The sequence below is a fragment of the Aquarana catesbeiana genome, linkage group LG04, assembly GCF_042186555.1.
Source record: "Aquarana catesbeiana isolate 2022-GZ linkage group LG04, ASM4218655v1, whole genome shotgun sequence".
In the NCBI taxonomy this organism is placed as follows: Eukaryota; Metazoa; Chordata; class Amphibia; order Anura; family Ranidae; genus Aquarana; species Aquarana catesbeiana.
In genome coordinates, this window is record NC_133327.1 from 593,606,706 (window position 1) to 593,634,428 (window position 27,723).

Consider the following 27,723-nt stretch of genomic DNA (forward strand, 5'->3'; position numbering starts at 1 on the left):
TCTTTTTGGTGGCAGCGGGACACTACTTGTGCTTGCCACCTCACCAGCTTCAACTGCACTTATGGGACTCGCCACGTCACCAAGTGTTACTGCAGTGCTGGTTTGACTACGACCGGGGTGTACTAGGCCGCTGGCGCTTGCCAGTTCACCAAAACGCTACCAAAAAACGTTAGCGATTGCAGGGATCAGGCCTGACTCTGCGAACGCTGCAGTTATGCGTTTAGTGTTTTGTAAGTGACAGTGATCGATCGATACTGCACTTGGGTGGGCTGGGCCGGGCCGGGCGGAGGGGCAAAACGCAGGTGCTAGCAGGTATCTGGGCTGATCCCGCTAACACTGCGTTTTTGGGAACCCTAAACTGCTGGTGACGCTAGTATAGATCTGATCGGATCAGATATTGATGCGATCAGATACTATACCACTAAGGGAGGTGTACGGTGCGTGCGTGGGTGTTAGCGGTACTGGCGCTAATCTGACGCTGCCTGGGGCTGGTGCTTGCCAGTTTACCAAAACGCTACAAAAAAAACTGTTAGCGATCGCAGGGATCAGGCCTGACTCTGCGAACGCTGCAGTTATGCGTTTAGTGTTTTGTAAGTGTCAGTGATCGATCGATACTGCACTTGGGTGGGCTGGGCTGGGCCGGGCGGAGGGGCAAAACGCAGGTGCTAGCAGGTATCTGGGCTGATTCCGCTAACACTGCGTTTTTGGGAACCCTAAACTGCTGGGGACGCTAGTATAGATCTGATCGGATCAGATATTGATCCGTTCAGATACTATACCACTAAGGGAGGCGTATGCTGCGTGCGTGGGTGTTAGCGGTACTGGCGCTAATCTGACGCCTGGGGCTGGTGCTTGCCAGTTCACCAAAATGCTACCAAAAAAACTGTTAGCGATCGCAGGGATCAGGCCTGACTCTGCGAATGCTGCAGTTATGCGTTTAGTGTTTTGTAAGTGACAGTGATTGATCGATACTGCACTTGGGTGGGCTGGGCGGAGGCACAAAACGCAGGTGCTAGCAGGTATCTGGGCTGATCCCGCTAACACTGCGTTTTTGGGAACCCTAAACTGCTGGGGACGCTAGTATAGATCTGATCGGATCAGATATTGATCCGATCAGATACTATACCACTAAGGGAGGCGTATGCTGCGTGCGTGGGTGTTAGCGGTACTGGCGCTAATCTGACGCTGCCTGGGGCGACGCATATCACCGCCGGGCGATCAGGGGGCTAAACCTTTATTTGGTAATAAACGGCGGGTGCCCTGACACTATAAAAAATAAACAAACTAACCAGCGTCAACCGTAACAGTTATACGGTGATCAGTGGTGAAAGGGTTAACTAGGGGGCAATCAAGGGGTTAAAACATTTATTCGGTAGTATATGGGGGTCCCTGACGCTATAAAACGCTGACGGCGAACCTAAATATTTACCTCACTAACTAGCGTCACCAGCGACACTAATACAGCGATCAGAAAAATGATCGCTTAGTGACACTGGTGACAGGGGGTGATCAAGGGGTTAAAACTTTATTAGGGGGGTTAGGGGGGTACCCTAGACCTAAAGGGGGGTGTCAGTTTGTGACAGGGGGGGGGGGTGATTGGGGGGGGATCGGGGGGCGATCGGGGGGGGGATCGGGGTGTTTTGTGTGCCTGGCATGTTCTACTGTGTGTGTGTGTGTTGGTGCACTCACATAGATGTCTTCTCTCCTCGGGCCGGAACGGAAAATACCGACCCGAGGGGAGATGACATCACTTCCTTTGCTGCTGTTTAGCATACAGCAGCAAAGGAGTGTTTTCATTGGCCGGCGGCGATCGCGAGGGGGGGGCCACGAACGGATGGTCTCCCCCTCATCACCGATCGCCGCTGGACAAAAGACGACCGCCTCGGGCACCGGGGGGGGGTCCGATCGGACCCCCCACCCGCGGAAGGCAAATCACGTACCCTGTACGTGATTTTGCCTGTCCGTGCCACTTTGCCGACGTACATCGGCGTGAGGCGGTCGTCAAGTGGTTAAGATAAATAAAAAGTATCATTTAGGTTCCATGCACAATAGGCAGCTGAAAAAATGCCAAAACCCCTGGCTGGAAAAAGCAACATAAAAAAATGTTCATTATGGCTTGTATTGTCTAAACGCTACATTTAAGTGTGTCAAGCTTTTTCTGCCCGAAAGCTCCTCTCAAAAACATGCTTGTGCTGCAGTTTTTCGGGCTGTAAACTCTCCTCTTCAGATATGCCTGTAAATGCCTAAATGTGCCTGGAAACAAAGGCAAACATAGAGTTGCTTCTACAAACTGAAATAAAAAACTCCAAATGCCCGTTTAACCTCTATGGGCCCGCGCTATAGCCGAAAGACGGCTACAGCATGGGCCTAAATTGCTTGGAGGGTGTGCATGTACATCCTCCCGTGCATGATCTGCCTGGGCGCCCCCTGCAGGGTTGGGTGCGGCACGCTCTGTGATCAGCTAGTCTACGAGACTCAGCTGATCATAGATCGGTGTAATGGGCTGATCCCAACCCCTTACCACGTGATCAGCTGTCAGTCAATGACAGCTGATCACGTGATTTTTTTTGAAAAAAAAAAGCCAATCACAGGCTTCTGTCAGGAGGACATCGGTCCAGAACACGGAGAGAGCCACTTCCACCTCAACTGTGCCCACCAGTGCCACCGGTCAGTGCAAATCAGTGCTGCCTAACAGTGCCCACATTTTTGGTCTCTTTTTGTTTGTTTAGAAAAAAATAACCCCAGTAGTGATTAAATACCACCAAAAGAAAGCTCTATTTATGTGAAAAAAATGATATAAATTTCATTCGAATACAGTGTAGCATGACCGTGCAATTGTCATTTAAAGTGCAACAGTGCTGAAAGCTGAAAATTGGCCTGGGCAAGAAGGGGGTTTAAGTGCCCAGTAAGCAAGTGGTTAAGCAAAATTTTTTATGCCCAATGTGCATGAGGCCATATAGCACTCAGATGATTTGTTCCAAATGCACAAATATGTCTACTGACAACTTATGCAAAAGGCTTCTTTACAAACATGGCAGCTCTGTTTACGTGCCTAATTACCAAAGAATTCTCATCTCCTGCTCATGTCACCAATGTTTTGCTTTCACCAGCTGATTATCTCTTATTATTACACTAGGAATGGTCATGTGTTTACTCTAGGCACATTCCCCTCTTAGCACTCCTACATTTTTCAGTTTCAGGAAGTTAGGTCAAAAGCTTATCTCGATATGCATAAAGCAGAAGTAGGTGAGGAACTGAAATAAGCCCGTTAAAATCCATAAGCTCACCATTAATGTTACAATATCAGTGTACAATCTTCTTTCAATCCATCTGAATCTGTATCCAATCAGGAAGGCTCTTGCACTATATAGTTGTTGGTAGATTTAATAGAGATTTTACAGTCAAGCTGTGACATGTGTGGTGAGCTTTACAATGTAAAGTATATAGGTGACTTGGAAATTATTTTTTCTTTATGGAAGTTGAAGCTTGCTTTAAATTAAAAATAATGCATAATATATATAATATTTGCACAAATAGCCAAACAGGAATAAAGCAATATCAAACTTTCAATCACACTTGTTTGATATGACAGAAGATAATAAAGGGACAGAAAGGCCACGCACTAGACTTTAAACACTGATTAACCACATATACGTTTTAAAATGAGCTTTTTTGACTCTTTACTATCATATGTATTGGTAAATTCAGTTTCACCGTCAGCTCTTCCCAGCAATATGTATGTAGTGTTACATTTGTAATGTAATTTCACGCTAAATAAAATGATGGTGCTCCACTGTGTGACTTTAGACTAGCAAGAATTTATCAGCTTTTCTCGTTACAACAGGAATCCCTTTTGGGTGAATACTATTGATTTGAAGGTTAAATAAATTCATCTCACTAGGCCCAAGTGTAATTTAAAGTAAGTTGGCCTTGGGAATCTTTCTGACATTTTTAACATGCGTTCTTTACTGGAGTTTTTAATCAAGAAAATAACATAAGAACTCCTGGGATTTTTTTTATGACTGTAGATCATTATTAATTATAGGATTTCTTAATAGGTTATGCCATGTCAGTTCCTCGTGGCATGGTTTAAGTGACGTTTAAATTAGCAGACTACAGGCTGCATGGTGAAAATGATTACCTATGCAGTGAATGAGGTAAACTTAGTCATTTGCATTTCTCCATAGGCTGTGGCTGTAATAACCTCCAGGAACATACATCAAACCAGCTCAGTAAATGTAAAATACTTAGTTCATGTTCAGAATTCCCTGGGAAATCTATATAACCTGACTGAAAAAAAAAGAAGAAATTTACGCTGTGTAGGGAAAAAAATTTAGAAAAAAAATGCTCAGTGATTACTATGAATATAGAGGGTGAGGACATTTAGGCTGGGTTCACACTGCAGTACAGAGCGTCTCACAGCAGGGGTCCGGTGCGTCCCTGTTCACCATTTTGGGTCCGATTTCAGTCCAAATTCAGTCCGAATTTTTGTCTGAATTTGGACCTGAAATGGACCAGTTCCATTGACAGTTGGTCACAATCTCCTGACAAGCGAATTGGATGCAGGGAAACCCGAATACAATTTGCAATAGTGTGAACCCAGCCTTGGAGACACAAAGGGATTTTTTCTATGAGCCACATATAAAATATAGAGGAAAGGAAAGCAGCTATGTTGCCTATATCAGCGGATCTCAAACAGTAAAGCATGTTATGACTTTAAATGATCATCACGTGCCTGACGAAGGGGTCCTGCGTGGCTCTGAAATGTTGCACTTGTTCTTTTGGTGTGATCTTTATGCAATAAAAGCCATTGGACAACATTTGAGGATCCTTGGTGTGCTGTGACTTTAAATGAGGCACAAAAGTCCATTGACTTCAGGGAATCTGTGTCCCTTTACACACCCTCACTGCTTCCCATTCATGATTGCTGCCTCAGCATACTGCTTAAGCCCCTATGAAATATCCTCCTGTACAAAGTAATGAGTTAAGTGGGCTAAAAACAGCATGGCAGCCTCATTCCACAGAGGTATTTTCATTTCTGCATGGAGGCACAGAGTGAATAAACTGGGCGGAAAGTGACATGGACACAGTTAACAGATGGGGAGTACCATGGAAAGAAGTGAAGTGGACAGTGTGGGCAAAAAGATGAAAAACCTAGTTATATTTGGTACTGAGGCAGAGGACAGAAAGTGTAAAAAGTGGACACAAGGTACACTATATGGCCAAACGGTTGTCAACACTTGAACATCACACTATATGAGTTTATTGGACATTCTATTCCATAAAAAGCTGCCTCAACTCTTCTGGGAAGGCTTTCCACAAGATTTTGGAATTTCCAATGTACTGCAAAATCAGATGTCATGCTCTACGCTCCACTTCAGTTCCCTCATGCCAAATCTATCAACCCCAGTCTTAATGAACCCGGCTTTGTACACAAGGGCACAGTCATACTGGAACACAAAAGGGCCTTCCACAAACTGATGCCACAAGATTGGAAGCACATAAATGTCCAAAATCTCTTTGTACGCTGCAACAGTACCCTTCATTGGAAACACTGAAAATAAAGAAAGTAGGCAGCAGTAATATGGACACAATGGAAGGTGTATCAATGGGATAGAAGGTTGTGTGGACAAAGATGGCTTAAGGTAGAGTGAGCATAACAGGCAGAGAGGTAGTAAATGAGAGTCAAATAGTGGATCAAGGCAAAAAGGGGTGCTTAGACTGTAGGGGCCCAAGAGGTGGAAGTTGGTTTGAGGAATACGAAAAGCAACTGAAAAGGACTCCACTCTGCTATATTTCCATATCATCTGGCCCACACAAGACAATATCAGTACAATTAAAAATATACACCTTTTCTGTGAATAAAACATGGTAGAGCATTAATAAGGACAATACAAAATCAATCTTGTTTGTAACTTCTAATTTCAGCACTTGATGTATCACCAATCGGATTCAACATTCTAAGGGGCATTTAACCTCCCTGGTGGTATTCCTGAGTGTGGCTCGGGGTGAATTTTCAATACCAAAAGCGGTAACCCCGAGCCACACTCGGGATCGCATCGCAGGATCCTTGTACAGTTACTTACCTTGTCCCCAGGATCCTGCAATGTCTCCGCGCTGTGTGTGCGAGCCGTGTCTGGGCTCGATGTATCACAGCGCCGGGCTCCTTTCCCTGCGAGCGTTGCAACGCACGGGGACGGAGCACGGCGCCAAATTCAGAAAGTTAAACACACACAATACATACAGTACACTGCAACTTTACAGATTACATTACTGTAGCAAATAATTTCACATCCCTTTTGTCCCTAGTGGTTTGTACAGTGCCCTGCATGCAGTTTTATATTATAAATACTGTTCTTTCTGCCTGGAAACTGGAGATTGTCCATAGCAACCAAAACCGTCCCTTTACATCAAAAGCGGTTTTAGACCAGCTAAAAAACAGCGATAATAAAGTAGAATCAATTGCAGAACTGAGCGATAGTGATTCGTGGGGAAATCCGTCATTAAACACTGAAAGTAATGACAGCAACAATTCTGCAACTGAGCAAATTTCAGTGTTTTGGATTTGATTACATTATTCAATAATTTTTATTATTATTATATTATTATTTGTTATAATTATTTATAGTTATTTATTATATTATAATTTATGATTTTGTGTTTTAAACTTTATCGTACCCGGGATGTCTACTAGACTCTTGTTTGGACAGATTTAAGTGTGTTATTCCTAAGAATTACAGGCCTACAATATAGAAACGCCAAATTTCCATGCAAAACATTGTACCTCTTTGACCATCAAAAATCTGAAATAATCAAACCGCAAGGGAGTACCGATGCCTGTGAGGAAACATTTCCACTAAACTTAGCATGACCACTTGACACTTCTGTGTTTTTCATTATGGTTTTTCATTATGTTATAAGGCAGGAATTACAATGCCTTGAAAAAGTATTCACACCCCTTGAGATTTTCCACATTTTGTCATGTTACAACCAAAAACATAATTGTATTTATTGAGATTTTATGTGATGGACCAACACAAAGTGGCACATAATTGGGAAGTGGAAGGAAAATGAACAATGGTTTTCCAAATTTTGTACAAATAAATATCTGAAAAGTGTGGCATGCATTTCTATTCAGCCCCCTTTACTCTGATACCCCTAAATAAAACCTAGTAGAACCAATTGCCTTCAGAAGTTTAAAGCAGGGTTAGGTTATAAAAAAATATCCCAAGCTTTGAACATCTCAAGGATCACTGTCCATTATCCGAAAATGGAAAGAGTATGGCACAACTGCAAACCTACCAAGACATGGTTGTCCACCCAAAGCGACAGGCCGGGCAAGGAGAGCATTAATCAGAGAAGCAGCCAAGAGGCCCATGGTAACTATGGTGGAGCTTCAGAGATCCACAGCTCAGGTAAGAGAATCTGTCCACAGGACAACTATTAGTCGTGCACTCCACAAATGTGGCCTTTATGGAAGGGTGACAAGAAGAAAGGCATTATTGAAAGAAAGCCGTAAAAAGTCCTGTTTGCAATTTGCGAGAAGCCATGTGGGGGATACACAGTAAACATGTGGAAGAAGGTGCTCTGGTCCGATGAGACCAAAATTAAACTTTATGACCTAAAAGCAAAACGCTATGTGGGGTGGAAAACTAACACTGCACATCACCCTGAAGACACCATCCCCACCGTAAAACATGGTGGTGGCAGCATCTTGTTGTGGGAATGCTTTTCTTCAGCAGGGACAGGAAGCTGGTCACAGTTGATGGAAGGATGGATGGAGCACAAATACAGGGCAATCGTAGAAGAAAAACATAGAAGACTTGAGACTGGGGCGGAGGTTCACCTTTCAACAGAACAACGACCCTAAACATACAGCCAGAGCTACAATGAAATGGTTTAGATCAAAGCATATTCATGTGTTAGAATTGCCCAGTCTAAGTCCAGACCTAAATTAAATTGAGAATCTGTGGCAATACTTGAAAATTACTGTTCACAGACGCTCTCCATCCAATCTTGCCAGAGTTTGAGCTATTTTGCAAAGAAGGGGCAAACATGTCACTCTAGATGTGCAAAGCTGGTAGAGACATCCCCAAAAAGACTTGCAGCTGTAATTGCACTGATAGGTGGTTCTACAAAGTATTGACTCAGGGGGGCTGAATACAAATGCATGCCACACTTTTCACAAATTTATATTTAAAAAATGTTGAAAACCATTTATCAATTATGTGCTACTTTGTGTTGGTCTATCACATAAAATCCCAATAAAATACATTTACGTTTTTGGTTGTAACATGACAAAATGTGGAAAATTTCAAGGGGTATGAATACTTTTTCAAGGCACTGTATTTTAAAATGAACACACACATTTTTATACAACCTAAAGTAACATTGGTATGTACAAATTATCAGTTTACTACCAACTCATTTTTTTTCACATTTCTCTTTATTCAAAGTAAAACTGTTATATGTGAAGTCAGGGATCGCCAGGTGGTTTTTGAAGCTTATCTCTGTTAATTCTCTTTTTCCCTAGAAACGAACCAATAACCCCCCGCATTTATAACATTGCAGCGGTACAGAAAAAGTATTGATTAAAAAAAAGAAAAAAAAAAGAAGCTTTTTAAATAGCATTAATTCTTACCAACTCCAGCGTTTATTGATTCTGCATCTATTTCCTTAGCCTTTTTCTCTGCCACTTTAGCTAGCGCCAATTCACCCTTATCTAGTGCAAGGTAATGGATGTCCTTTGGAAATAAAGCAAAATAAAAGATTAATCTAAAATGAATCTTGGACACACAACAAAGAAGAATTTCAAAGAAAGGGAATCTTTTATTGCCCAGATCACAGAACATAGACAGGACTGATGAACCCACTGTTACGTTTTAATTTACTCAATTTTCATTCTTCCTCCATGCAAATGTATCATCTTACGAGCACCTTATCTCAAGCCAGGCAATCAAACACATTTTAGGAAGTAAAAAGCATATATTTTACTCGCCAGCTTATGTGGAAATTTCTGACCAACCTATGCCTTTGAAAAGTCAACTGCTGAAAACAGTAATTTTTGACAAAAGGACCTTTGAATATACATATATCCAAAATATGCCGTTTCAGTGACTTTTAACTGTGCACCTATTATGGCTTCACTTCAGAACATGCACTTTATTCATTGATGTCATTCTGTTTTAACAAACTTTTTATTAGTTAATTGAAACATGCAAAAGTTGTAATGGAGAAGAAGCAATATTGAAACAGAACGCTGGGACTTATTCACATCAATTGGGGCACATTTTGTAGGACTTATTTAAGAAAAAGTTGCAAACATTGGCATTCAAAAATAATTTACTATACATTAAAAAAGGCATTACTGAATATGAAATTACTTAGAGACTATGCCAAGTATGAGTTGGCATATTTGTTAAACCTTGACATATCTGTCATTAGTCTGGGAAAGTACTTAATTGTATATTGAAGTATATATTGCTACTGAATACAAAACACAAGTGCAATAGGTATAAGTGACAGGAAAACCTTTCTGTGCCAGTTTGTCCACACTTGCACAGTCTTAGCAATGACTTAATGAGGAGCTACATTTGTTCCTAAATAAAAAAAATAAAAGTCAGCAGCTACAAATACTGTAGCTGCTGACGTTTAATAAACACACACTTGCAAATCCAAGGATTCAGTGCTGTCATCATCCAGGCTGGTTCTGTGCTCGTCTTCGGGTCCCTGGCGCTTCCATCTTGCTTGTGGGAAGCCAGCTGTGACTTCCTGTGGCTTCACAGCCGCCTCCCCACTGTGCACGTGCGAGTCATGTTGCGCTTTGTTAATGGACCTGCAGCCTCCTAGGACTAGGGGGCTGTTAACGGGAGGCAGCCATGGATCATACTCTGCACAAGCACTATGCTGTATATCGTGCTTTAAAGGAACAGGATTTTTTTTTTTTTTTTTTTAAGGGTTATAACCGCTTTAATGCACATAATCTTGGGGATGATCCCTGAAGGTTAAAAGTACATTGCCTGCTGGTGAACACTGAGGGTTAATGCGCATACATTGGAGACTGGTTACTGGGGGTTTAAAGCTTATCTGGTCACTGGTTTAAAGCTGATAGATTGGAGACTAGTCCCTGAAAGTCAATGCTCAGTAAGCAGTTAGACTGCTTACTGAGGTGTTAATGCAAATTCTCTCAGAAATTATGACTGAGGGTTAATGCACTCTTAAAGTGGTATTAAACCCAAAACCAAAAATATAATATATTGCAGCTTAACAATCATTAGAGGTGGTGGCTGCATATATATATATATATTTTTTTAAGGTTTTTACTATTTGAGGATGTCTCTTGGACCCAGGCAGCACAATGTCTTGGGCCAGCCCTGACAGCAGCATTGTCTGGGGGAGTGTGGTGTTATGCCACGTACACACGAGCAGAATGTCCGTCAGAAAAAGTCCAATGTGAACTTTTCATCGTATTTTCCGACCATGTGTATGCCCCATCTGACTTTTTCCATCGAAAATTCTGCCGTACTTAGTGAGCATGTTCTAAATTTTTCCGACTGAACTAATTACTATCGGTAAAACCGCTTGTCTATATGCTGTTCCGACGTACCAAAAACGACGCATGCTCAGAAGCAAGTATGAGACGGAAGCACTCGGTCTGGTAAAACTAGCGTTCGTAATGGAGCTAGCACATGCCTCACGCTGCAAATTCTGGGATCTTTTAATGCAGCACATTCTTTTGTGCTTTATAATGCTAGAAGAATGAACTTGTTTTGCTGCTGATATTCACACAGAGTTCTCACAAACTTATTTGTTTATTATTTCTTGTTATCTCATGAATAATCTTTTATTATTTTAAAGCCAGATCTCCAGAACAATGTTGAGAATTATTTTTTATAGTCATTTTTTTTATCATTTTTTTTTTTCATCAAGATCTCCTTTTTTTTTGATTATTGCTAAATTATTTTCTAGTGATCTCCATAATTTTTTTTTTGGTGTGTCAAGTTACCACAATAACATTATTATCTTGTATTTTGTAACCTCAAGGAGGATGGTTGGTGTCCCTTGTTAATTTGACATTGTCATTTTGAAATGTACCTGCCTACTCACAATCAATCTGTCCTATTTTAATAAAACACACATAGGCAAGTATTTTCTCTAAATAAAATATCCATTTATTCTGGTTAACAAAATAAAGAGGAGGGCAAGGCTGGAGAAACTTTTGGAATTTGCGAAGCCTTTTGGCCCCAGGGCACACATCAAGTCTGTGTAAACAAATAATTTTATCTTGAGGAGTCCATATAATTTTGAGCCCAATCTGGTCCAGGACTCCCCAAGATCAGGACCAGCAACAGATGATATCTATGTCCCCAGACTGTGGTACTGCACCAGCCTGCGTCTTCTGACAGACCAGACTGAACCCAGGCCATCACTTTCTTCTCTTCGCTGCAACCTTCCCTCCACAATTCCCCGCAGCCTTCCCTGCAGCCTTCCTTGGAGGCTGTGGCTCTGGTGGTGGACTTGTGGCAGGAGGAGGAGGAGAAGGAGGAGGAGGATGGGTGAGATCATATATGTTGCTGTTCTCTGTCAGCTGGCCCCTCAACCATTTCTGAACGCCGTCAAAAATAATTTGCTCACAGATTAAGCGTTGGCCCTCCTCCAATTTCAACAATCCTGTGGCTATATAGCAGCCATAGGCCTCTTCAGCGTCGGATGGGCCTCTGAGCACATCACTTGCTTCCATAATGAGGCCCAGTGCTGCCTCCTCCGTCCTCGTCCCCTTCCTGGGCCTTTTTGTTTGAAGGCAGAGGGGAGGCACCTGGGATTGGGTGAGGTTCCTACTGGGGCCAGCCACCTCCTGGCTGACACTTGGCCCGCCCACCTCCTGGCTGTCACTGGGCACGGCCACCTCCTGGCTGTCACTGGGCACGGCTTCCTCCTTGCTGTCACTGGGCACGGCCTCCTCCTGCCTGCCATCTTCCAGACCCTCCTCCTCGCTGAGCTCATCCTGTGTATAAAAAAAAGACATAGTTTTAGTTTTTGCGTCATCAGTCACACACAATTTTTAGCTCATGACTGGCAAATTGAATGTTAATAAATAGAAAAGACTATCATTCTGACCCCAGCATTTTTCTTTCTTGTCCCAAACATTTTGGCCACTACTGTCTATTCATATGTAAATCACTTTGTTTAAAATCATTAATTAGTTTTCAATTATAACATCTAGTTATCATTAATATTAGGACAATAAATATGTCTACAAATAATATACCTGGCTCCAGCTGGGCACATTCACTTCTTCCAGGATGGAAGGCCCAGGTTGTTCTTCGTCAGCCTCTGCTGGGGTTGAGGGAAGGGTGGAGGGAAGGCTGCAGAGAAGGGTAGAAAGTGATTCCCTGGCTTCAGTCTGGCCGTCCAGAAACCGCAGTTTGTTGAAGTACCACAGCCTGGGTACATACACTTGCAATGCTGCTGCTCCTGATCTGAGTGATTTCTGGATTTTATTATGCTCCTTCTTATACATGTTCCTCAAGATCCCAAATTTATTGTTCAAAAACTTCATGTTTGCATTGGGGACCCGAGTCTTCACAAATTCCAGAAGTTTCTCCAGGGATGACCTCCTAGCTTGTTTTTTATAATCTAATCTGTGCTTCATCTCCCACAAATTCCTCATCTCCCTGTATCTGTCTATGAAACTGGCCATGAATACTGGGTCCTTAAAGTGATTCATCTTTGCTGTAAGACAATACATAAGACAACAAAACTAATGTCAGCCTAAACTCTCATTATCATATCCCAATATAGGCCTCAATCTTGAAGCAGTATAGGTCACTGTGATGGGCCAAGTTCAAATTTTACCTTTGTTTAGGTCACTCGCATCTTCCGTTTGTCCTTCCTCCACACATAGATCGTACACATGTGTGTTAGCTTGATATAGACTGCGCATGTGTGAAACTCCGTCCGCGTCGCCTGCTCCTGACGTTCTCTCTTGAAGATTCCCTGCCCCTTTTCTCTTCGGTGCGCAGCAGGAGCAACATGGTGGATAAAGAGCAGGTGTGTGGAAATAATTCCAGGAACAAGGAGGAGGAAAGCCCGAAGCCCGAAATGACACATGATCCTGGAGGGGGAGATTTAAGGCCTCCAATATGGCCATTGAAGAGATGGTGGAGATGGTGTACATCTTGCGGAGGAACGACTATGAAGCATGGACCGTACCTAAACCCTAATTTGCGAAAGGCAAAGATCATGACGAAAGTCGTGAAGAGTCTGCGGCAGAATTTTGGGGTACGACGCTCCAAGGAGCAAATAAGGAAATGCTAGTCTGACCTGAAACTGAGGGAGCCGGAACAGCATAGAAGAATAAAGAGAGTGCTTCTAAAAAGTAAGTACTTGTCGTGTGTTCCTATCATTATTATTACTTGCATGCTGCGCCATGTGCTTTTCTTTACTGTTGTACATTTTAAAATGGAAAATTTCATGTTCGTAGGCACAGTAATCGGTCGTAGGAAACATTGTTCGCTCATTAAATACGATGTTTTGGGCAGATACAGGTTAAATACATTTGGTCATGCCTATTTGTATAAAATTACGTTTTGTACATTGCTGTCTAGATGTGTTTGTAACTGGAATGAAATGCAAGCTTGATTCAGTGTAATGTAAGGAGAGGAAACTCAGCAGCTGTTTACACATCTGGACTCAGGAGCACTAGTGTGGGACACAAGAACAAACTTTTTAAGGTGTCCCACACAGGTGCTCCAGTGGATACTTGGGGTGTCTCCATGTGTGAAAATTGTCACAAAAAGGTAAGTATTTGGTAAGGTAAAAAATCATGTCTTCAGCTTGGAACTCTGCCCAAAACAGACAATTGTACCCCACCTCCCAGCAATGTTTCATATTCCTATTTCCGGACCCAAATATCTGTGTGCTAAGTATACCATTTGTTTCATTCTCATATGGGAGAAAAGACTCGGAGGACACCACTCAGAGGACACCAGGGACCCCCCACATCACCAAGAAGGGGAAATCAGCTTAAGACCCCCCGAGGATCTGGAGGAAGAAGAGGTGGAGGAAGTGGGTGAGATTGGCACCCAAACAGGTGAGTGTCTGACACCCCAGCTTCAGGTAATCTATGTATGCCTGCATATTTATAATACATGTTTTTTAACCAATTTTTAGGTGATGTGCTGGTTGTTGAAAAGCAAGCTGAACCTTTCACAAGTGTCAGCGCCCAAAGGCTCATCCACGACATCATGCTATGGAATGGCAAAATAGACATTATAAGGAAGAAACTGAATGTTATGGAACAACAAATGAAGAACATGATAGATGTGTTGGGGAGAATATAAATTGCTTTAAAATCCCATCCATTTACCCATTTGTTGGACTAAACACATTTTGTTTTGTTCAGTTTAAAAGCCAAATTTTGAAGATGCGCACGGTCAACATGTGCTATCTGCCATCAGGGGATCTCAATGTACGCGTTTTGTGGGTGCAACCCCTTCCTCGTAACTCTAGTAGGTGAGAGGAAGGGGTTGCACCCCCAAAACACGTCCATTGATCCCCCATGATGGGAGATAGCACATGTTGACATTAGGCATGGGATCAGGATGGAAATACCTATTTGGACTCCCAATTTGTGTGCATCTTCTAAATTTGGCTTTTACAGGGGTGACATCACCCCATCTGATGAAGGCAATATTAAGACATTTTTGACACTATAATGTCTGATATTGCCTTCAGCTTTTATACGTTGAACTTTGTAAGTTCCAGAGTTGTGTATGTTATGTTTTAAAACATGCCGTTTCTAAAAAAAAAAAAAAAAAAAAATTGAGAAAAAAAAAAAAATGTTTTTTTTACATTTTCTAACGCACATGTGAATGTGCACAGAGTAAAAATTTTGATAATCAAGAATGTGTGGCTTCTTCTTTCAATGCTCAATACCAGTTTTGTAAGTAATTTTGTGTTTACAGTGACAATGGGGCTTATTTACTAAAGGAAAATCCACTTGGCACTACAAGTGCACTAGGAGAACCTAGGAGACAGCCAAAAAGAAACACAAGCAATAAAGAAATTTCAAGATTTGATGAGATCTATTTTTTTTATTATTAAAAATTAGACATTGTTTGGCATTGCAATGGCCCCCCTACCCGTAAAATAATTAACATATTTCTCCCGAACCTCATGGGCGCTTTGGGGTGCCAAGCCAGGACGGCCAGTATCTAGGCCCGTAAGAGGAATGGAAGTAAGTCCGGCCTCAGGCCCAACTGAGGCATGATAATTGTGTGAATTTTTACAAAAAAAGTTGTGCAATATGCAGCAGCATAAGATTATGTGATTGAGTTTATACTCCACCATGTGTATGGCTGTCAGAAAAAGGCAGAACCGGCTGGCCATTATCCCAAAGGCATTCTCTTCTGGCTCTGGCCAGCTGGTAGTTAAAAACCCTCCTCTCTGGAGTGAGGGTCCTCTGGGGAAATGGCCTCATCAGGTGCTCGTCCAGACCGAATGCTTCATCAGCAAGAAAGACAAACGGGAGTCCATCAACATTATCCCCATCAGGTGGCAATCCCCGGCCACCACTCTGGACCCGTTGGTAAAATTCCGTCTGGGCGAAGACTCCTCCATCCGACATCCGGCCATTCTTCCCCACGTCCACATAGAGGAACTCATATTGTGCCGACACCACCACCATTAACACTATACTATTAAACCCCTTATAGTTAAAATAGTATGACCCCGAATGGGGTGGTGGCACGATGTGGACATGCTTCCCATCTATAGCCCCTCCACAGTTAGGAAAGTCCCAATGATCGCAAAATGGGAGGCCACAGTCTGCCATTCCTGTGGCATTGAAAGAAACTGTGGAGTCAAAACAGAAAAAAAAATATTAGTACTTTTGCACATAACATTGCAAGCAGATTAGACACAAACATTCTTGGCCAACATCAGTATAACAATTATTTTAAGGATATTTAAAGACAAAAATATAAGGACCACTTATCAGATTAATCCCCCCCTCTGATGGCCCATTGTAAAAATTTTAGGAGGGGTAGGGTTCGAGATGAGTTTGGGCCCCCCAAAAAAAGCCTCTGGCACTCTGCCTGAATTTCAGGACAACAATAACATTTGTACAGATTTTAGAGGGTGTTTGGGGTAAAGCACTACAATGGAGCTGACAAAATACATTGTTAAGTGACTAGGCTATAGGTGTACAGTGGGGACAGAAAGTATTCAGACCCCCTTACATTTTTTACTCTTTGTTATATTGCAGCCATTTGCTAAAATCATTTAAGTTCATTTTTTTTCCTCATTAATGTACACACAGCACACCATATTGACAGAAAAACACAGAATTGTTGACATTTTTGCAGATTTGGACATGGTCCTAAGTATTCAGACCCTTTGCTGTGACACTCATATATTTAACTCAGGTTCTGTCCATTTCTTCTGATCATCCTTGAGATGGTTCTACACCTTCATTTGAGTCCAGCTGTGTTTGAAAGCCACACACCTGTCTATATAAGACCTTACAGCTCACAGTGCATGTCAGAGCAAATGAGAATCATGAGGTCAAAGGAACTGCCTAAAGAGCTCAGAGACAGAATTGTGGCAAGGCACAGATCTGGCCAAGGTTACAAAAAAACTTCTGCTGCATTTAAGGTTCCTAAGAGCACAGTGGCCTCCATAATCCTTAAATGTAAGACGTTTGGGACGACCAGAACCCTTCCTAGAGCTGGCCATCCGGCCAAACTGAGCTATCGGGGTAGAAGAGCCTTGGTGAGAAAGGTAAAGAAGAACCCAAAGATCATTGTGGTTGAGCTCCAGAGATGCAGTCGGGAGATGGGAGAAAGTTGTAGAAAGTCAACCATCACTGCAGCCCTCCACCAGTCGGGGCTTTATGGCAGAGTAGCCCGACGGAAGCCTCTCCTCAGTGCAAGACACATGAAGGCCCGCATGGAGTTTGCTAAAAAAACACCTGAAGGACTCCAAGATGGTGAGAAATAAGATTCTTTGGTCTGATGAGACCAAGGTGGTGGCAGCATCATGCTGTGGGGGTGTTTTTCAGCTGCAGGGACAGGACGACAGGTTGTAATCGAGGGAAAGATGAATGCGGCCAAGTACAGTGATATCCTGGACAAAAACCTTTTCCAGAGTTCCCAGGACCTCAGACTGGGCTGAAGGTTTACCTTCCAACAAGACAATGACCCTAAGCACACAGCTAAAATAATGAAGGAGTGGCTTCACAACAACTCCGCGACTGTTCTTGAGTGGCCCAGCCATAGCCCTGACTTAAACCCAATTGAGCATCTCTTGAGAGACCTAAAAATGGCTGTCCACTAACGTTTATCATCCAACCTTACAGAACTGGAGAGGATCTGCAAAGAGGAATGGCAGAGGATCCCCAAATCCAGGTGTGAAAAACTTGTTGCATCTTTCCCAAAAAGACTCATGGCTGTATTAGATCAAAAGGGTGCTTCTACTAAATACCGAGCAAAGGGATCTGAATACTTAGCACCATGTGATATTTCATTTTTCTTTTTTAATAAATCTGCAAAAATGTCAACAATTCTGTGTTTTTCTGTCAATATGGGGTGCTGTGTGTACATTAATGAGGAAAAAAATGAACGTAAATGATTTTAGCAAATGGCTGCAATATAACAAAGAGTGAAAAATTTAAGGGGGTCTGAATACTTTCCGTCCCCACTGTATATGGGCCCAGGATAGCATGCTGGGGAGGTTAGTGAAGGAAAATATGCATGTAGGCCAAAAAAGGAGCATTAAAAGATTACAGCATGCATGGGCACAAAGGGGACATTCACAGCATATTACAATCATTGTAATTAGGGAATGATGAAAGAAATACAAAACATTAGCAAACATTAAATACAATAGAATGTGATGTTAAAGGAGAAAACTTACCTTAATATAGTCCTTCCACAGGACCTGAATAATAGCAGAACAGGTCTCTTGGATAATGATCCCCAGAGCCTGGGGGGGGGATGCCTGTCGAGAACTTGAGGTCCTGCACGCTTCTCCCAGTCGCCAAGTATCGCAACGTGGTGACTAGCCTCTGCACCGGAGTTATTGCTTGCCGCATGCAGGTATCCTGCCTGCTAATATAAGGGGTCAGCAAAGCCAACAGACAGTGAAAAATGGGGTCCGTCATCCTGAGAAAGTTCCTGAAATCATCATGATTATTCTCCTGGATCTCACGAAGCAAAGGCATGTGAGAGAATTGGTCACGCTGGAGTAACCAATTCTTGGTCCATGAACTCCCCCCACTCTGTTCATGGACTGGGCTTGGGTCAAAGAATGAACCCCAACACCAAGCCTCCACACAGCACGAACTCTACAACGAGTACGTACACGCAACATGGCTTCAAAACGGTCAGCTGGTCAGAACAGAACGCACTGAAGAACAGCAAGGCCTGTGAAGAGCGAGCTAAAAATCATAAACGAGCGGACAAGAACACACTGAAAAAACAGATATGAACTGTCTACACGCTCTGAAAAGCAGATACAAACCCACAAGCACAAACCGAAGAGCAGTAACGGACTGAAAAGCACGAAAGCTGAAAAGTGCGAATCGTCTCTCACCAAACTTATACTAACACGAGATAAACACGAGATTAGCAGAAGGAGCCCAAAGGGTGGCACGATGGCTATTGCACTTCCTTTTTCTAGTCCCGTCGTACGTTCTGTACGTCACTGCGTTCTGGACGGTCAGACTTTGGTCGGACTTTGGTTTGACCATGTGTAGGCAAGACCGCTTGAGCGGAATTCCATCGGAGAACCTTCGGAGTTTATGCCGATGGCAAAACCGGTCGTGTGTACAGGGCATTAGATGGACTAGCATATTTAGATACAGTACACTAAACCTGGGGTTCCTCAAACTACGGCCGGCCAAGGTCATTTACCAGCCCGCCCGCAGAAACACACAGACTATTTGGGCACTGGAGCCCCCACAACGAGTGGTCTGCACTTAGCCACCCAGAGCTGGACTCCAAAGTTACCGAGCTTCAGAGATCCCCACGGACCCCGCTCCATAGGGGGAAATAGGATCTGCGGCATTGTCCAGGGTAGGGGCAGAGACACAGAGAGCCTGCTCCGGCATCTTACAGTCCCGCGTAGGAAAGCTACACAAGGGGAGCCGGCTCTTAGTCCTTGTTGTAGCTGTCTTTTAATCCGTGTGCCTGTTGACAGCGTTAACTTCCTGGGAGTTGTTAAAATTGGAAGTCCCTCACAGGCTACCATTACCAGCAGCTCTGTGTGATCCGGTGGAGCTCCTCTCTCTAATCCCCGTACACTGTTGAGGCAGCGCTGATGGGCACTGATCAGGCTGCATTGATGGGCACTGATCAGGCTGCATTGATGGGCACTGATCAGGCTGCATTGATGGGCACTGGTGAGGCTGCATTGAAGTGCACTGGTGAGACTGCATTGATGGGCACTTGTGAGACTGCATTGATGGGCACTTGTGAGGCTGCATTGATGGGCACTTGTGAGGCTGCATTGATGGGCACTGGTGAGGCTACATTGATGGACACTGGTGAAGCTACATTGATGGACACTGGTGAGGCTACATTGATTGGCACTGGTGAGGCTACATTGATTGGCACTGGTGAGGCTGCATTAATGGGCACTGGTGAGGCTGCATTGATGGGCACTGGTGAGGCTGCCCTGATGGGCACTGGTGAGGCTGCGCTGATGGGCACTGGTGAGGCTGCGCTGATGGGCACTGATCAGGCTGCATTGATCTGGCCCCCCAACAGTCTGAGGGACAGTGAACTGGCCTTCTGTTTAAAAAGTTTGAGGACCCCTCCACTAAACAAACCAAAGCCAAAATCTAACTAAAGCAGCCCATAGATCAGTGGTTCTGAAATCCTGTCCTCAAGATCCACTAACAGGCCTGATTTTAAGTATTACCTTGGGGAGATACAGACTAGAATACTGCAATCACTGAGCAGCAAATTATATCATGTGATGTATTTTAGTTATCTTGCAAACCTGGCCTGTTAGTGGGTCCTGAGGACAGGAGTTGAGAACCACTGCCATAAATGATTCTTTTTTTTAGTTCGACCATCCGAGGTGGAAGGGGTAATCCTCCCACTGTGCCTTTGTATTCTGACAGTGGGAAGGATTCCCTACTGGCAGAATACACTGATCAGCGCTGCTGACTATAGCTGCCGGTGTTCTGTCGATAAGTGCCCGTCAAAAAGTGCCCGCGCATGCGTAGAACTGAAGGGCACTTCAGCTGATGTGATGATCAGCTTAAGTGACGTCCCCAAGGCGCATGCACACATCGTAGGAGCCTTTTTTCTATGGGACCTACCATTTTACGGACACAATTTAATGCTATGCAAACAGCGGAGGGACACCATATTTGTCATATTGTGCCTCGCTGTTGCGACGCCGGTTTACAGTGAGGCACAATCTAACATCTATGGTGTCCTTCTGCTTTTTGCATAGCTTTCAACTGTGCCTGTGAAATGGTATCTTCCGTTGAAAAAACCATCCCACGATGTGCGCATGTGCTATGGTGACGTTACTCCAGCTGATCGGCTGGAGTGCCCTTCCGTTCTACTCATGCGCCGACACTTTTCAATGGAGGGCACAAATGGATAGAACATGGGCGCTGATCAAGTAGAAATTTTCTAAAGGGTGGTTGTACAGAAGTAGATTGTTGGATCTACTTTTGTACAACCACCTTGCTCACACATGGATCAAAATTTGTCCAGTCTCTGCTGAAGCAGCTACATTGTACATTGTAAGCACCATATCAGTGTTAAATGCTTTGTTGTAACCCACTAAATGCTACATCTGCAGGACAGCTTGTTCTGTTGAAAAACAACAGACTTACTGTCAGGACCACCAGGTGAAAATAAAGGAAAGAAAGCCTAAAAAAGAAAATGAATGCAGCCATCACATCTAAGAATTGGTAAGCTGCAATGTAAAGCATATTTACTTTTGGGGTAATACTGCTTTAATGGTAATTGATAACTAGCTAGTAAACTCTGTATACTAGCTATCTGCTATCATAGATGCTGCAAAGTGAATACTGGGGGAAGTCCAATGTTTGTGCATACGGTGGGAACTCATTGGTACAGTATGCTCTACTTAGCTAAATTCAATGTTAGAAGCAGAATCACTCAGGAGAAACCGAAAGCTACAATCCTGCATGATTTATTATATTATATTATAATACGGCACAGTTATTGCAGTGTTCATTAAATGAACGGCAGCAGAAAATATGACACAGCTATATTATTGGAGTTGAGGAATGGGTTGGATACAGTTGCACCAATTAAGAGTTCATATTACAGCATATAACAGTCAGTATCCATTTCACAACTGTTTACAATACCAGTAGCTACAGCAATAGACAGGATACAAACAAACATATTACAGGAACTATTTTGGGAAGCAATACTTGTAAAGTCATGTCACCCTCTTGACTGGTAAGGTCACTTCTCAGATTCTTGCTGACCATTAAACTTAGACCAAGAATAACTGAAGCAGAGAGCTTCACCTGGCTGTAAAAAATATTATATTTATCTAATGTAAATTAATTACTTCAGAAGACACCGATTCCCAGTCTGCTTGTACAACCTATGAGTGGTTTGAGGTTCAATAAGATGCTTCACCGCACATACCGCATCACAGTATAAAATGCATACACATATTATAGGAATGAAATTATGAATCAAAGTGTGAGTAAATGTACAACAGTTCAGTATGAAAGGAATGTGACACAATAATAAGGAAGTTTGGCCACAAGAATGATACTGTCAAATGAAGGCATGTCAAGGTGGGTAGCATCTGCATAAAAATAAGCTGCATGTTAGAAGAAGGAAAAAGGCTATTAGTACTGAGTGACAGGAGGCACGCCTTGTAAATGATAAAGGTCACTGTGAATTGTTCAACATCATGACAAATACTTGTTAAAAAAAAAAGATATATACAGTGCCTTGAAAAAGTATTCACACCCCTTGAAATTTTCCACATTTTGTCATGTTACAACCAAAAACGTAAATGTATTTTATTGGGATTTTATGTGATAGACCAACAAAAAGTGGCACATAATAGTGAAGTGGAAGGAAAAAGATAAATGCTTTTCAAAATCATTTACAAATAAATATGTGAAAAGTGTGTCGTGCATTTGTATTCAGCCCCCCTGAGTCAATACTTTGTAGAACCACCTATCACTGCAATTACAGCTGCAAGTCTTTTTGGGTATGTCTCTATCAGCTTTGCACATCTAGAGAGTGACATTTTTGCCCATTCTTCTTTGCAAAATAGCTCAAGCTCTGTCAGATTGGCTGGAGAGAGTCTGTGGACAGCAATTTTCATGTCTTGTCACAGATTCTCAATTGGATTCAGGTCTGGGCTTTGACTGGGCCATTCTAACACATGAATATGCTTTGATCTAAACCATTCCATTGTAGCTCTGGCTGTATGTTTAGGGTCGTTGTCCTGCTGGAAGGTGAACCTTCGCCCCAGTCTCAAGTCTTTTGCAGACTCTAACAGGTTTTCTTCTAAGATTGCCCTGCATTTGGCTCTATCCATCTTCCCATCAACTCTGGCCAGCTTCCCTGTCCCTGCTGAAGAAAAGAATCCCCACAACATGATGCCGCCACCACCATGTTTTACGGTGTGGATGGTGTGTTCAGGGTGATGGGCAGTGGGTTTTTTCCGCCACGCATAGTGTTTTGCTTTTAGGTCAAAAAGTTCAATTTTGGTCTCATCTGACCAGAACACCTTCTTCTACATGTTTGCTGTGTCCCCCACATGGCTTTTCGCAAACTGCAAACAGGACTTCTTATGGCTTTCTTTCAACAATGGCTTTCTTCTTGCCACTCTTCCATAAAGGCCATATTTGTTGAGTGCACCACTAATAGTCTTTCTGTGGACAGATTCTCCCACATGAGCTTTGGATCTCTGCAGCTCCTCCATAGTTACCATGGGCCTCCTGGCTGCTTCTCTGATTAATGCTCTCCTTGCCCAGCATGTCAGTTTAGGTGGACGGCCATGTCTTGGTAGGTTTGCAGTTGTGCCATACTCTTTCCATTTTCATATAATGGATTGAACAGTGCTCCGTGAGATGTTCAAAGCTTGGGATATTTTTTTTGAAACCTAACCCTACTTTAAACTTCTCCATAACCTTATCCCTGACCTGTCTGGTATGTTCCCTGGTCTTCATGATGCTGTTTGTTCACTAAGGTTCTCTAACAAACCTCTGAGGGTTTCACAGAACAGCTGTATTTATCCTGAGATTAAATTACACATAGGTGGACTTTATTTACTAGTTAGGTGACTTCTGAAGGCAATTGGTTCCACTAGATTTTAATGAGGGGTATCAGGGTAAAAGGGGTTGAATACAAATGCACATACCCAAAAAGACTTGCAGCTGTAATTGCAGTGATAGGTGGTTCTACAAAGTATTGACTCAGGGGGGGCTGAATACAAATGCACGCCACACTTTTCACATATTTATTTGTAAATGATTTTGAAAACCATTTATCATTTTCCTTCCACTTCACAATTATGTGCCACTTTGTGTTGGTCTATCACATAAAATCCCAATAAAATAAATTTACGTTTTAGCGTTTTAGGTTGTAATATAACAAAATGTGGAAAATTTCTCAGGGGTATGAATACTTTTTTAAGGCACTATGTATATATATATATATATATATATATATATATATATATATATATATATATATATATATATATATAGTTGTGCTCATAAGTTTACATAGCCTGGCAGAATTTATGATTTCTTGGCCATTTTTCAGAGAATATGAATGATAACAAAAAAACTTTTGTTTCACTCATGGTTAGTGTTTGTCTGAAGCCATTTATTATCAAACAACCGTGTTTACTCTTTTAAAATCATAATGACAACAGAAACTACCCAAATGACCCTGATAAAAAGTTTACATACCCCAATTTTTAATACCGTGTATTGCCTGCTTTAACATCAATGACAGCTTGAAGTCTTTTGTGGTATTTGTGGATGAGGACCAAAATCGCAACCCTAGAAATGTATATTTCAGAAAAAATAACACCTAGAAGACTAAGATGGGACATCTCACCCAATGATGCAGTAAATGACAAAGATCTAATGGATGAATGGTACAGATTCTTCAATCAAAGTGAAAATGACTTACTGCAGAAAATCATTGTACGGAGACAACATAAAATAAAAATCGTAGAGGGAGAAATCCTTAACATAAGAGATCAGCTTATAGCATTTATTGATACTAAGGAATATAAGGATAAAGAAACTGCTTTACAGGAGGCAGTTAAAAAATAATGATAAAGAAATCCAGCAGAAGAAATACAAAAGAGATGTGCTGGACTACAAGAACCAGCAGGTCTACAAATGGCAAGTGGATGAAACCTACAATGGGAATGATAATAATGTCTCCATGATGTAAGAAGAATCAAGAGAAAATTCACCAGAAATGGAAGAGAGCATATAGGAGAGAGCGAGAGTAGATGAAAATAGAACACCAAGAAGAGTACAGGTTGAACAACCCACACCAGTCCATAGGAGAGAAGAAAGGAGTCCAAGCAGGCGTAACTATAGACAGGAGGTTAACCAAAGAATTCAACAATCAAACATTCCAACAACACCAAGAATACCCAGGCATCAAAACAGATTCTCTCCATTAAGATATGAATCACAATATACTCCTTATAGGGAACCTCAGTATAGGAGAGATTTTTTTTCCAGAGACTTCAGAGGAAGACCACCAGGAAGAAGAGGGGAGTATGGTCCCCACCGGCAAAGGGGATGGAAACCCTTCAGATATCCAACCAGAAACCAATACCGAGGAAACCCCAGACATCAAGGCGGACAGCAAGGTTGGAATCTGAGAGCAACCAACAGTATGGGGAGGAGAATGAACGATTGGGAAACAGAAGTGTACAATCAGGAAGAGAGAAGGGATCAGACATACAGACCCCAAAGATGGGCAAGAGGAAATGAACTAGAGGCAAACGAGTGGGGATCAAGAAAAAGAAGACAAGAGTACTAGGGAAGGGCATTTTTAACTTAAGCGAAGAAGTTTTTAATGAAGAAGAAATGAAAATCTTGGATCTAGGATTAAAATATGCCCCTGACAAGGAATTTGATAAATTTGAAGCATATATAGATCTGCAGAAATTCCTTAGAAAGATGAATATCAAGAAAAATATTTTGCTACAAAGGAAAAGAAAAAAGGAACCAAAGAGGCCACCGTCTATAAGCATTCTAAATTGAAAAATAATTCCACTTTCAATCCAAAATTGCAACAAAATGAAAGTTTAGTAGTTTTTAAGAAAATAGTGGAAGATGACATAAGGAAATTAAAAGTAATAAAATCAAAGAGGAATAATATTTGGAAAACAATAAAACAAATAGAGAGAAAGAAAAATATAATCATAAGACCAGCGGACAAGGGAGGAGGACTCGTTATACTCAATAGGAAAGATTATGAACTTGAGATGAATAAACTATTAGGACTTTAAGATACATATAAAAAATTAAAAGGAAATCCAAGAATAGAATATGAAAAGAAACTCAAAATATTTGTGAAGAAGGGTGAAGACAAAGGAATCCTTATTAAAAAAGAAGCCACCTTTTTAGTACCAGAAGCAGCAAAAACACCTGTGATTTATTATGTCCCCAAAATACATAAAAATCCCACAAAACCACCAGGAAGGCCAATAATTAGTGGAATAGATTCACTTTTTGCCAGACTAGGATCGTACATAGATGGATATTTGCAACCATTGGTAAAAGAGGGTAGATCCTACCTGAAAGACAGCAGACAGCTGATTGATGAGCTAAGGAACCTCAAAATTGAGCCAACTGATATCCTAATTACAATAGATGTCAACTCATTGTACACCAACATAGTACAAGAAGATGGAATCAAGAGTGTGGAATGGGCTTTGTACAAACAAACAGACATGAAAAATGAGCAAATCCAATTTATTTTAGAAGGCCTAAAGTTAGCCATGAATAATAACTATTTCTGGCACAAAGGAGAATACTTTGTGCAAAGGGCGTAGCCATGGGGGGCAAAATATGTCCCCAGTGTAGCCAATTTGTTCCTCAACCACTGGGAAGAGGAACAAATCTTTAGTGTACAGAGAAGTAATCTAAAAATGTACCGGAGATTTATCGATGATATTTTTATCATCTGGGGAAGGGAACGGAAATTGAGCTACAAACTTTCTTTGACGAAATTAATCAGAATATATATGGCAATACTTTTTCGGGCATCTGGAATAAACAAACAATAGATTATTTAGATTTGCAACTTTATAAGGAACATGGACGCATCAATATGAGGACCTTCTTCAAAATGACGGACAGAAATGGGTATATCCCGACCAATAGTTGCCATCATTGCCAATGGATTAACAACATACCAAAGGGCCAACTAACGAGATTGTACAGAAATTGTAGCAATATCAACGACTACAACACCCAAGCAGATATTATCATAAAAAGATTAATTGAAAAAGGATATAATAAAAGGGAATTGGAAATATTAAAGGAAAAAATAAAAACTATAAATAGAAATCTGATGATAGAAGGTAAATCAAATAAAAATCATAAGAAGAAAAATAATAAAAATATGGACATGGCCTTTCTAACGGGATATAACATACAACATAAATCATTGGAAATGATCATAAAATGATCATAAAAAAACATTGGGGAATTTTACAATCTGATAGAATCCTGAAAGGTATTATACCGTCAAAACCCAAATTTATCTACAGAAAGGCACCAAAGTCTTAGGAATAGATTGGTACACAATGCTCTGGATCTGCCAAAACAGATAAAAAATATCAAATCAGCTAAAAGGATTCTTTAAATGTGGAAAATGCCTCCCATGTAGAGTCAGTAAAAAAACTAGTAAGAAAAAAAACAGACTTTACATCTACAGCTAATGGAACTAAATATAATATAAGAGGGTTTATCACATGTAAGAGTACACATGTAACCTATGTGTTGGAGTGCTCGTGCCATAAACAATACGTGGGTAGAACCACAAGAGGACTAAGAACCACAAAAGAACTAATGTAAGGATCCGGGAACACATAAATAACATCAAAAATGGTTTTAATAAACACAGCATTTCTAGACATTTTAGAGACCATCATAACAGAGACCCAACATGTATGACCTTTTATGGCATAGACAAGATCAAAGGACATTGGAGGGGGGAAAATAAAAAAATTAAAGTCTCCCAAAATGAAACAAAATGGATTTTCCAATTAGGCAGTCTACAACCCATAGGAATGAACATTGCAATTCATCAAAACTAATTCAAAGGAATGATGGTATATGGCTTTCAGGAATAAGCACAATAATCTTAAGGAATATAAACTACGTAATAGAACGCTATTACTATAGTTCCAAATCACTTGGAAAGCAGACACTGGTCTGCATAATCCCACCAAATATGGCCGCGGGTATTACACATACATTAATGGTGTATACAAACTTTATTGCAGCGGTCTTCGGTCTTCAACATCTTACCAAAAATGGCCGCATTAATGGTGTATACAAACTTTATTACAGCGGTCTTCGGTCTTCAACATCTTACCAAACATGGCCGCCGTGATAAGCATACATACATTATATAGCACAGACTTCGGTCTGCAAAATCGTACCCAAAATGGCCGCCGTCAATGTTAATTATTCAGGTTACGATTCGT

The 27,723-nt window shown here is 41.7% G+C and overlaps 1 protein-coding gene across 1 annotated transcript in view; it reads right to left on the bottom strand.

Moving 5' to 3' along the window:
- Nucleotides 1-27,723, bottom strand: part of WDPCP (WD repeat containing planar cell polarity effector) — a 684,160-nt gene that overhangs the window by 229,490 nt on the left and 426,947 nt on the right. The window contains exon 14 of the mRNA XM_073628184.1: nucleotides 8,642-8,744. Coding sequence (XP_073484285.1) covers nucleotides 8,642-8,744 — 103 coding nt within the window. The remainder of the gene's footprint in view (nucleotides 1-8,641; nucleotides 8,745-27,723) is intronic.